At 43.0% G+C, this 12,500-nt stretch overlaps 3 protein-coding genes across 6 annotated transcripts in view; 2 read left to right on the top strand and 1 right to left on the bottom strand.

Annotated features, from left to right (window-relative positions):
• The window catches only part of LOC139545504 (adhesion G protein-coupled receptor E5-like), a 494,332-nt gene that overhangs the window by 194,650 nt on the left and 287,182 nt on the right, over positions 1–12,500 (bottom strand). The window lies entirely within an intron of this gene.
• LOC139545540 (adhesion G protein-coupled receptor E5-like) overlaps positions 1–12,500 on the top strand; it is a 57,389-nt gene that overhangs the window by 18,344 nt on the left and 26,545 nt on the right. Inside the window, exons 2-9 of the mRNA XM_071353437.1 lie at positions 1,429–1,665; positions 1,957–2,091; positions 3,682–3,813; positions 6,725–6,768; positions 9,596–9,706; positions 9,898–10,051; positions 10,133–10,252; positions 10,459–10,667. Of these exons, the coding sequence (XP_071209538.1) occupies positions 1,429–1,665; positions 1,957–2,091; positions 3,682–3,813; positions 6,725–6,768; positions 9,596–9,706; positions 9,898–10,051; positions 10,133–10,252; positions 10,459–10,667 (1,142 nt within the window). The remainder of the gene's footprint in view (positions 1–1,428; positions 1,666–1,956; positions 2,092–3,681; positions 3,814–6,724; positions 6,769–9,595; positions 9,707–9,897; positions 10,052–10,132; positions 10,253–10,458; positions 10,668–12,500) is intronic.
• The window catches only part of LOC139545517 (adhesion G protein-coupled receptor E5-like), a 106,862-nt gene that overhangs the window by 14,833 nt on the left and 79,529 nt on the right, over positions 1–12,500 (top strand). The window lies entirely within an intron of this gene.

Consider the following 12,500-nt stretch of genomic DNA (forward strand, 5'->3'; position numbering starts at 1 on the left):
CACTCAAAATGGCTGCCAGACCACCCCATTATGTCATCATTGCCTTGGAATGGGGACTTCCGTTCTATTCATTCTAGTTCTAAGGTCAATACTCCCAAAAGGCAGCCTGAAAAGTAGCTAAATTTGTAGCTAGATTTTACTGATAAAAGTTTCTGGATGGTTCTGAAAACTTGCTAAATATAGCGACAAAGTCACTTTTATTGACAAAACTGGTCTGATCTGATACAAAAGTATTGATGTTTCTATCAAAGTAAAAATATCATGTGATTGATGACGTTTGAAGCTTTGGACGTCACACAACCATCTAAGACAGTACAGTGTGAAGGCTGAAACTGCTTCTCCAATAGAAGTCCCTGATCACAGTTGTAGGCGATTAATACTTTTTATTTCTCTCATTGACTTCTCAAACCCCAAACCCTGGCCTGATCTGATTGGTCTATTTTGCAAGCGTTCCATATTGCGCCTCTGGGTTTAGAAAATGTGCAACCATTTTTACAGGGTTTTGGAACTGCTGGACAGAGAGCGCCGACCTCTGCTGTACGCTTTTTGTTTTATCTAGTTTCATCTAGAAAGATCGCTCAGGGTGTAGAACCACACAGCAGAGGAATCTATCTTGAAATCACAGCACACCATTATTGATTGGGCTCCCTGGTGGCATAGCAGTCTAAGGCACTGCATCTCAGTGCTAGAGGCGTCACTACAGACACCCTGGTTCTATTCCAGGCTGTTTCACAACCGGCCGTGATTGCGAGTCCCATAGGGCAGAGCACAATTGGCCCCAAAGGCTTCAGAAAGCCTCCCACCGGTAGTTGTTTGGTTAAGTAATACCCTCCCACTCTCTCTCACTCTCTCTCTCTCTCTCTCTCTCTCTCTCTCTCCCTCCCTCTCTTTGTCTCTCTCTCTCTCTGTCTCTCTCCCTCCCTCTCTTTGTCTCTCTCTCTCTCTCTCTGTCTGTCTCCCTCCCTCCCTCTCTTTGCTCCCTCCCTCCCTCTCTTTGTCTCTCTCTCTCTCTCTCTCTCTCTCTCTCTCTCTCTCTCTCTCTCTCTCTCTCTCTCTCTCTCTCTCTCTCTCTCTCTCTCTCTCTCTCTCTCTCTCTCTCTCTCTCTCTCTCTCTCTATGTCTCACTCTTTCTCGCTCTCTGTCTCTCTCTCTCTCTCTCTCTCTCTCTCTCTCTCTCTCTCTCTCTCTCTCTCTCTCTCTCTCTCTCTCTCTCTCTCTCTCTCTCTCTCTCTCTCTCTCTCTCTCTCTCTCTCTCTCTCTCTCTCTCTCTCTCTCTCTCTCTATGTCTCTCTGTCTCTCTCTCCCTCCCTCTCTTTGTCTCTCTCTCTATGTCTGTCTGTCTCTCTCTCTCTGTCTGTCTGTCTGTGTCTCTCTCTCTCTCTCTCTCTGTCTCTCTCTGTTGCTCTCTCCCTTTCTCTCTCCGCACAGGTCTTCATTTCACTCTACTGGGGAACCAAGTGGCCAAAGGTTGCCCCAGGGGCTTAACAGCCAATGGGAGTCAACAATGTGATGATATAGATGAGTGTAATGAGTGGGACAGTGCCCCACCCTGTGGAAGTAATGCCACGTGTTACAACACATATGGAAGCTTCTACTGTCACTGTCTACCTGGGTTTGTATCCACAACGACTTTCAAGTTTACTCCTCTCACTGGGGAGTGTAAAGGTGAGTATTCAAATGTGTGTGTGGGTGTGTGTGTGTGTGTGTGTGTGTGTGTGTGTGTGTGTGTGTGTGTGTGTGTGTGTGTGTGTGTGTGTGTGTGTGTGTGTGTGTGTGTGTGTGTGTGTGTGTGTGTGTGTGTGTGTGTGTGTGTGTGTAAATGCTACATGTCAAGGGACTTAAACATTGCTTTGGCTCATATCTCCTTATTTCCTCTGTTCAGGAAGTTGTCCAATAGAAAAGTGTTTTTGTTGCAAAACGTTTTTGAACACACCCCATATTTCCTTCTCTCTTCAGACCTCAATGAGTGTCTGGAGAAACCACAGGTTTGTGGCAGCAACACCATTTGCCTCAACACCATCGGGAGCTTCAACTGCCAGTGCCAACCTGGGTTCAGATCTAACTTAACCAACGTCACTAGACACTGTGAGGGTGAGTCCAACAAGAGAGCATCATTGTGTGTGTGTGTGTGTGTGTGTGTGTGTGTGTGTGTGTGTGTGTGTGTGTGTGTGTGTGTGTGTGTGTGTGTGTGTGTGTGTGTGTGTGTGTGTGTGTGTGTGTGTGTGTGTGTGGCCACTACAGATGAGGATGAGTGTGTATTTGTGCATCCATGTAAGTGTGTGTGTGTGTGTGTGTGTGATGCGAGGATCTCAGCTTAGCTTGTGTGTGTGTGTCCACTACAGATGAGGATGAGTGTGTGTGGGTTCCCCCGGTGTGCGGCGCTCAGGGCATGTGCACAAACACACCTGGCCGATACACCTGCACCTGTCCGTCAGGGCTCAGTAACCACGGCAACATCACTGCTCTGACCTCTTACCCATGAACTCAGACCTCTGACCTTCGACCCCGTGACCCTCACTCTTTGAAGACACCTGTCAGATCTCACAACACCTGGATAACGCGTTTAACACATCAGTTAACCCCGTCACAGGATAAAGCAGCAATTTGATGCCTGACTGCAGAGTTGATGATGTGGCACGCAGCCATTGGTGCAATGTCATAATTACAATTTAGTCAGCCAGGAATGCGACCACGTAAATCAGTGGATTCCAAACCTCTCCTCCGGGACCCAAATCCTTCCATGTATTGTAACTATTCCACAGCTAGTACACCTGATTCAACTTGTCAACTAATACTAAAGCCCTTGACGAAGGTGAATCAGGTGAATCAGGTGAATCAGGTAAATACGGTGAATCAGGTCAGTTAGTTCAGGAATAAAACAAAGTGGTGAAATGTCTGGGTTTCCCAGAGGAGAGGTTTGGGAACCACTGACTTAAATGCCCCTAAACCTGATTGAACTGTGACCCCCACACTGACTTGCATGCAGCAGAACTGAGACTTTCTGAATGACTTACTCCCTCTAGATAATCTCTCTCTCTCTCTCTCTCTCTCTCTCTCTCTCTCTCTCTCTCTCTCTCTCTCTCTCTCTCTCTCTCTCTCTCTCTTTCTCTCACTTTTTTTCTCTCTCCCTCTATTTCTCTGTCATTCTCTCTGTCTCTTACCATCATTTTCCTCCTATTTTTCCTCTTCCTCCTCATCATCAGCTATCTGAGCAGCTTACCGATCGCTGCAGCTGGACACAGCCCATCTGTAAATAGCACATCCAATCTACCTACCTCATCCCCATATTGTTTTTATGTACTTTTCTGCTCTTTTGCACACCAGTATTTCTACTTCCACATCATCTGCTCATCTATCACTCCAGTGTTAATTTGCTAAATTGTAATTACTTCGCTACGACGGCCTATTTATTGCCTTACCTCCTCACGCCATTTGCACACACTGTATAAAGACATTTTCTATTGTGTTATTGACTGTACGTTTGTTTATTCCACGTGTAACTCTGTGTTGTTGTCTGTGTCACACTGCTTTGCTTTATATTGGCCAGGATGCAGTTGTAAATTAGAACTTGTTCTCAACTGGCCTACTTGATTAAATAAAGGTGAAATAAAATAAATAATTTTAAAATCATCATTATCCTTCCCCTACCCTCATCTCTCTTTGTATCTCTTTCTCCCTCAGACACGGATGAGTGTAATGAGATCGCTGGTGTCTGTGGAGTGGGCGGGGACTGTCAGAACCAGAAAGGAAGCTACAGTTGCCTCTGTCACCCTGGATACAGTAACTACAACAACAAACAGGCTCAGTGCTCAGGTGATTGTAGAATCTGGTACTATGACGCATTGCTTCCCACGACACGATACATTACAATACGATACCTTTGTCTCTTAGAAGAGGAAGGCCTGGATTGGAAATATAACTAGGCTCCTATTTTAAAAGTCCTAAATTACAGCTATATCTAACATAACATAACATGACGAAAAGTATGTGGACACCTTCTCGTCGAACATCTCTTTCCAAATTCATGGGCATTAATATGGAGTTGATCCCCCACTTTGCTGCTATAACAGCCTCCACTCTTCTGGGAAAGCTGTTCACTAGATGTTGGAACATTACTGCGGAGACTTGCTACCATTCAGCCACAAGAGCATTAGTGAGGTCGGGCACTGATGTTGGGCGATTAGGCCTGGCTCACAGTCAGCATTCCAATTTATCCCAAAGGTGTATGATAGGGTTGAGGTCGGGGCTCTGTGCAGGCCAGTCAAGTTCTTCCACACCGATCTCGACAAACCATTTCTGTATGGACCTCGCTTTGCTGTAACAGGAAATGGCCTTCCCCAGACTGTTGCCGCAAAGTTGGAAGCACAGAATTGTCTAGAATGTAATTATATGCTGAAGTTTTCAGCTTTCCCTTCACTGGAACTAAGGGGCCTAGCGTGAACCATGAAAAACAGCCCCAGATCATTATTCCTCTTCCACCAAACTTTACACTTGGCACGATGCATTCTGGCATGTAGCATTCATCTGCCAAACACAGATTAGTCCACCGGACTGCCAGATGGTGAAGCATGATTCATCACTCCAGAGAATGTGATTCCACTGCTCCAATGACAGTAAGCTTTACACCACACCAGCCGACGCTTGGCATTGCGCCTGGTGATCTTAGGCTTGTGTGCGGCTGCTCGGCCATGGAAACCCATTTCATGAAGTTCCCGATGAACAGTTCTTGTGCTGACGTTTCTTCAAGAGGCCGTTTTTAACTCGGTAGTGAGTCTTGCAACTGAGGACAGACCATTTTATAAACTTTGCGCTTCAGCACACGACGGTCCCATTCTGTGAGTTTGTGTGGCCTACCGCTTCACGGCTTAATTGTTGTTGCTTCTAGATGTTTCCCCTTCAAGACAGTATCACTTACAGTTGACCAGGGCAGCTCTAGAATGAAATACATTTTACGAACTGACTTGTTGGAAAGGAGGCATCCTATAACGGTTCCACATTGAATGTCACTGAGTAAGACCATTCACTGCCAATGTTTGTCTATGAAGATTGCATGGCTGACATAATCTGACATAATCTAACATAATCTGACATAATATAACACAACATAATACAACATAGCATAATAAAATATAATATAACATAATATAATATAACAATCTAACATAATATAACAATCTAACATAATATAACAATCTAACATAATATAACATAATCTGACATAACATAACATAATATAACATAAACATAATACAACATAGCATAATAAAATATAATATAACATAATATAATATAATCTAACAAAATATGATATAACAATCTAACATAATATAACAATCTAACATAATACAACATAATATAACATAATCTGACATAATATAACATAATCTAACATAATAGAACATAATCTGACATAACATGATATAACATAATCTAACATAATAGAATATAATATAACATAATACAACATAATCTAACATAATAGAACATAATCTGACATAATATAACATAATCTGACATAATACAACATAATCTAACATAATACAACATAATCTAACATAATCTGACATAATATAACATAATACAACATAACATAATCTAACATAATACAACATAATCTAACATAATCTGACATAATCTGACATAATATAACATAATACAACATAACATAATCTAACATAATATAACATAATATAACATAATCTAACATAATACCACATAACATAATGTAACATATGCATATCTGGCAGATGCTTTGATTCATTAAGTGAATTACAACAGTGAGTGGATACATTTTGTTATGGGTGGCTGCATAGTACAGTCTGTCCTTCTGTTGCTGTAGGTAGTGATATTACAGAGACTCTCTGTTCCACTGGCAGCTTCCTCTTTCTAGTATTGTGTCCCAAATGACACCCTATTGCCTATACTACATTAGACCAGGGCCCTATTCCCTATATAGTGCACTACATTAGACCAGGGCCTTATTCCCTATATAGTGCACTACATTAGACCAGGGCCCTATTCCCTATATAGTGCACTACATTAGACCAGGGCCCTATTCCCTATATAGTGCACTACGTTAGACCAGGGCCCATAGAGCGCTATATAATAGGTTGTCATTTGGGATGCGTGCTAGGATGGTTACCATGGTAACATTTCAGCACTGGTGGGTTTCTGGGTGTTTTAATCTCCACCTCAACTTCCTCTCTGTCTCATATCTTCATTTGTATCCTAGTTAGTTGGTATCTGATGGTAAACATGGTTACCCATGGCAACAACTTCGATCTACTATGATCATTATCAGGATGTGACAGTTTTCATTTGTATGTGTTGTGTTGTGGTGTGTGTTGTGTTGTGTTGTGGTGTTGTGTTGTTGTGTTGTGGTGTGTTATATTTGTATTTATTAAGGATCCCCATTAGTTCCAGTCAAGGCAGCAGCTACTCTTCCTGGGGTCCAGCAAAATTAGGGCAGTTTAAAAACATTCACAATAGATTTCACACATCACTAAATGTTGTGTTGTGTTCTTGTGTGTGGTGTAGTGTTGTGTTGTTATCCAGCTGTGATTGTGTTGTTTTGTGTTGTTGTGTTGTTGTGCAGGTGGGATTGTGTTGTGTTGTGTTCTTGTGTGTGGTGTAGTGTGTTGTGTTGTTGTGTGATTGTGTTGTGTTGTGTTGTGCTGTGTGGTGTCGATCCAAATGTGATGGTTTTGTTTTGTGTTTCCTTTAGTACTGACCTGTGACCAGTTCAAAGCGAATGAGACTCCTGGACAGGTGAGATTTACAGTACCTGGACCTGATGAGTCCTTATACAGCAGCTGAACCGTTAGACATAGAATCTACATTATGGCATCATTGACTTGAATGGGGAGGCCCATTCTACTCGTTCTAGTTCTTTAACTGAACCACGTTTGAATAGGGAGGCCCATTCTACTCATTCTATCTCTGTAGCTGAACCATGTTTGCTTTGAATGATATAGATTATTTATTGAAGGGTAAATGTTCCTTCTTGCCACTCTCTGTCTCTGTCTCTGTCTCTGTCTCTGTCTCTGTCTCTGTCTCTGTCTCTGTCTCTCTCTCTCTCTCTTTCCCTCTCTCTCGCTCTCTCTCCCTCTCTCTCTCTCTCAATTCAATTCAATTCAATTCAAGGGGCTTTATTGGCATGGGAAACATGTGTTAACATTGCCAAAGCAAGTGAGGTAGATAATATACAAAAGTGAAATAAACAAAAAAAATGAACAGTAAACATTACACATACAGAAGTTTCAAAACATTAAAGACATTACAAATGTCATATTATATTTATACAGTGTTGTAACAATGTACAAATGGTTAAAGTACACAAGGGAAGATAAATAAGCATAAATATGGGTTGTATTTACAATGGTGTTTGTTTTTCACTGGTTGCCCTTGTCTTGTGGCAACAGGTCACAAATCTTGCTGCTGTGATGGCACACTGTGGATTTTCACCCAGTAGATATGGGAGTTTATCTAAATTGGATTTGTTTTCGAATTCTTTGTGGATCTGTGTGATCTGAGGGAAATATGTCTCTCTAATATGGTCATACATTGGGCAGGAGGTTAGGAAGTGAAGCTCAGTTTCCACCTCATTTTGTGGGCAGTGAGCACATAGCCTGTCTTCTCTTGAGAGCCATGTCTGCCTACGGCGGCCTTTCTCAATAGCAAGGCTATGCTCACTGAGTCTGTACATAGTCAAAGCTTTCCTTAAGTTTGGGTCAGTCACAGTGGTCAGGTATTCTGCCACTGTGTACTCTCTGTTTAGGGCCAAATAGCATTCTAGTTTGCTCTGTTTTTTTGTTAATTCTTTCCAATGTGTCAAGTAATTATCTTTTTGTTTTCTCATGATTTGGTTGGGTCTAATTGTGCTGTTGTCCTGGGGCTCTGTGGGGTGTGTTTGTGTTTGTGAACAGAGCCCCAGGACCAGCTTGCTTAGGGGACTCTTCTCCAGGTTCATCTCTCTGTAGGTGATGACTTTGTTATGGAAGGTTTGGGAATCGCTTCCTTTTAGGTGGTTGTAGAATTTAACTGCTCTTTTCTGGATTTTGATAATTAGTGGGTATCGGCCTAATTCTGCTCTGCATGCATTATTTGGTGTTCTACGTTGTACACGGAGGATATTTTTGCAGAATTCTGCATGCAGAGTCTCAATTTGGTGTTTGTCCCATTTTGTGAAGTCTTGGTTGGTGAGCGGACCCCAGACCTCACAACCATAAAGGGCGATGCGCTCTATGACTGATTCAAGTATTTTTAGCCAGATCCTAATTGGTATGTTGAAATTTATGTTCCTTTTGATGGCATAGAATGCCCTTCTTGCCTTGTCTCTCAGATCGTTCACAGCTTTGTGGAAGTTACCTGTGGCGCTGATGTTTAGGCCGAGGTATGTATAGTTTTTTGTGTGCTCTAGCGCAACAGTGTCTAGATGGAATTTGTGGTCCTGGCGACTGGACCTTTTTTGGAACACCATTATTTTGGTCTTACTGAGATTTACTGTCAGGGCCCAGATCTGACAAAATCTGCGCAGAAGATCTAGGTGCTGCTGTAGGCCCTCCTTGGTTGGTGACAGAACAGTCTGGATGTAAGTCCTCTTGGCGTGGGTCCTCTATGTGTAGGTCCAGGGGGGGGTCCTGCAGGTCTTGGAGGGTGTCTCGCTGGTCTGGGTGGGGTGTCTCTTGATCTGTTGCTCCTGTGTGAAGTGTTGGGGCTGCGTTTGAGAGCGATGTCCTTTAGAGTCCGGGCAAAGGTGGGCACTGCTGCCTTGTAGAGGTGGACCTGGTCATAGAGGCTGTTCAAGTCCAGGGTGGAGTGGTGGGCCAGGAAAACATTTGGTTTTGAGGCACAGTCACAGGAAATGCTTGCGTTTACCCGCTGTATTGTATCAGGGTGGAAGTCTTTTCGTGGTAGCAGGGTGGAGATAACCACTTGTGCGTTGGGGAAAGTAGAAGAAGCTTTTTCAATCACTCCCTTCAGTGCTGTGGCCACCCTTTCCTGCTGTGCTGTCAGGTCGTTTGTGCCTGTGTGTATTATTATGTGGCTAGGTGAGCCTAGTTGGTCCTCAGACAGAAGGTTAAGGGCGCGCTGGGTGTTTGGACACCAGAGTTTAGACACACTGTGTTTGGGAAAAAGTTTGTTTTCTTCTATATATTTCCCATTTGAGTCCATAAGGAGAACAATCGGTGTCTTGTGTTTGTCCTCAGTGGGTGTGGGGGGGTTGTCAGGAGGGCTATCAGGGTGGCTGACAGGGGGGTGCTCAGAGGGGGTGAGAGCTGCTGGGCTTGGGGTTTTTCTTTTGTCTGTTCTGCTGTGATGTCGACTCTATGGTCAGGGTCTGGTGTGGACTGTTCTGCTGTGGTGTCTCTCTCTCTCAGTAAAATAAATAACCAGAACATTTATAGTATATGGCAGTAAGCAGTCAGTAAAATAACCAGAACATTATACAATATGGCAGTGAGCAGTCAGTAAAATAACCAGAACATTTATAGAATATGGCAGTAAGCAGTCAGTGAAATAACCAGTAGATGTTATAGTCTTGCTATAAATGTTTTTACCCACATGAAGACAATGAACTTTTCCTCTCTCTCAGACTGTCCCAGGTTTAGCTGGTCTCCTGTCTCTGATGAGGAACAGCTGTCTGGCGTTGAGTAACTCTGGGGACGCAGCCGGAGGGAGACTGACTGGAGAGGTGTTACTGGAGGTAAACCCCCCACACACACACACACACACACACACACACACACACACACACACACACACACACACACACACACACACACACACACACACACACACACACACACACACACACACACACACACACACACACACACACACACACACACACGGTTCACTCACTTCCTGTTTCCTGTTTCTACTTCCTGTGCATAGAATGTCTTCACGGAGATGGACAGACTCTTGTCTCACGATATCCTAAGCAACAGCCAGGAGGTGAGTGGGTTGCTAGGCGCTGTGGAAGATGCCATGAGACTCATCGGGCCGCAGCTCAGAGACAACCACACCACCAATGAGACAGACCACGCAGGTAACACACACACACACTGCTGAACACACACACACACTCACACACATCTTCCTTCGCCTTAATCCTTGTCCTTGTACACAGCGACTGAGCTTGCAGTGAGGAGGGGACAGACTCCGCCCACTGGGCCAATCAGCCTGGCCAATGACAACGCTCGGCTGGACACCAGCTGGGAGACAGCCACCGGCAACGGGACATACCCAGGTAGGATACTCTTCATCATCATCATCATCATCATCACCACCATCATCATCACCATCATCTCTATAACTAAGTACTATATATTTTAGTACCAGTAACTTAAAAAAAGAAATCTAATTCTGGATTCCGGATTTCCTGCTTATTCCAGGAATCTTCCAACCTGAAAAACTTAGAAATTCTAGTAACTTGTTTAATTTTGTGCTTCCCAGGTTTCGCTCTGGTTGGGTTGGTGTGTTACAAGACAATGGAGACATCTGTCAACAACTCCTTCCAGTACCTCACTGACACAGACACAGACACAGACACGGCGTCAAAGCCTAGCTACCAGATCAGTTCCAAGGTGGTAACAGCTTTCGTCAGTAACCCAGCAACAGACCACCTCGCCCAGCCTGTCATCCTCACCTTCAAACATCTACAGGTATCATTTAATAATATGATAATAGCTGATGTTAATATATGATGTATGTAAATATTATAGCATATTATAATCGTACATCTACAGCTTGGACTTGTTTCATATACATTTTCAATTACTAGCTAGATTATACAGTGCTGTGAAAAAGTATTGGCCCCCTTTTTAATTTTGTCAACTTTTTCGTATTTTTGATACTGAATGTTATCAGATCTTCAACCAAAACCAAACATTAGATAACACTCAATTCCCCTGTGTGAAAAAGTAATTGCCCCCTACACTCAATACCTGGTTATGTAACATTTAGCTGTAATGACTGCAACCAAATGCTTCCTGTAGTTGTTGATCAGTCTCTCAAATCGCTGTGGAGGAATTCTGGATCGCTCTTGCATGCAGAACTGCTTTAACTCAGTGACATTTTTGGGTTTTCAAGCATGAACTACTCTTTTCATGTCCTGCCACAACATCTCAAATTTGTTGCTTTTTAGCCATTTTCACATACTTGATTAATTTCACATACTTGATTGATTTCACATACTTGATTGACTTGATTGTGTGTTTTGGATCATTGTCCTGCTGCACTTCAGCTTCAGCTCACAGACGGATGGCCTGACATTCTCCTGTAGAATTCTCTGATACAGAGCAGAATTCATACTTCCTTCTATTAAAACCTCTCTGGGATATGTGGGACAGTAGCGTCCCACTTGGACAATAGCCAGGGAAAATGTAGAGTGCCAAATTAAAAAAAATGATATAAAATCAAACTTTCATTAAATCACGCATGTAAGATACCAAATTAAAGCTACACTCGTTGTGAATCCAGCCACCGTGTCAGATTTCAAAAAGGCTTTTCGGCGAAAGCATAAGATGCTATTATCTGATGATAGCACAACAGTAAACAAAGAGAGTGTAGCATATTTCAACACTGCAGGCACGACACAAAACGCAGAAATAAAATATAAATCATGCCTTACCTTTGATGAGATTCTTTTGTTGGCACTCCAATATGTCCCATAAACATCACAAATGGTTCTTTTGTTCGATTAATTCCGTCCATATATCACGCGGTTGATCCAGAAAAAAACAGCTTCCAATTTGCGCAAAGTCACTACAAAATATCTCAAATATTACCTCTAAACTTTGCCAAAACATTTCAAACTACTTTTGTAATACAACTTAAGGTATTTGTAAACGTTAATAATCGATCAAATTGAAGACGGGTCTATCTGTTTTCAATACAGGAGATCAACAAACTAACGCTACTGACTTAAAAAAATTAAAATAATGTATGGTTAGTCCTTGGGGTTTTGCCTGCTACATAAGTTCTGTTATACTTACAGACATGATTCAAACAGTTTCAGAAACTTCAGAGTGTTTTCTATCCAAATATACTAATAATATGCATATCTTATATTCTGGGGATGAGTAGAAGGAAGTTGAAATTGGGCACCCTATTTATCCAATAGTGAATTTGCTGCCCCCTATCCTAGAGTCGTCCAGGTCCTGAGGCAGCAAAGCATCCCCAAACCATTACACTACCACCACCATGCTGACCCCAAACCATCACACTACCACCACCATGCTGATCCCAAACCATCACACTACCACCACCATGCTGACCCCAAACCATCACACTACCACCACCATGCTGACCCCAAACCATCACACTACCACCACCATGCTGACCCCAAACCATCACACTACCACCACCATGCTGACCCCAAACCATCACACTACCACCACCATGCTGACCCCAAACCATCACACTACCACCACCATGCTGACCCCAAACCATCACACTACCACCACCATGCTGACCCCAAACCATCACACTACCAC

The sequence above is a fragment of the Salvelinus alpinus genome, chromosome 2, assembly GCF_045679555.1.
Source record: "Salvelinus alpinus chromosome 2, SLU_Salpinus.1, whole genome shotgun sequence".
Classification (NCBI taxonomy): domain Eukaryota; kingdom Metazoa; phylum Chordata; class Actinopteri; order Salmoniformes; family Salmonidae; genus Salvelinus; species Salvelinus alpinus.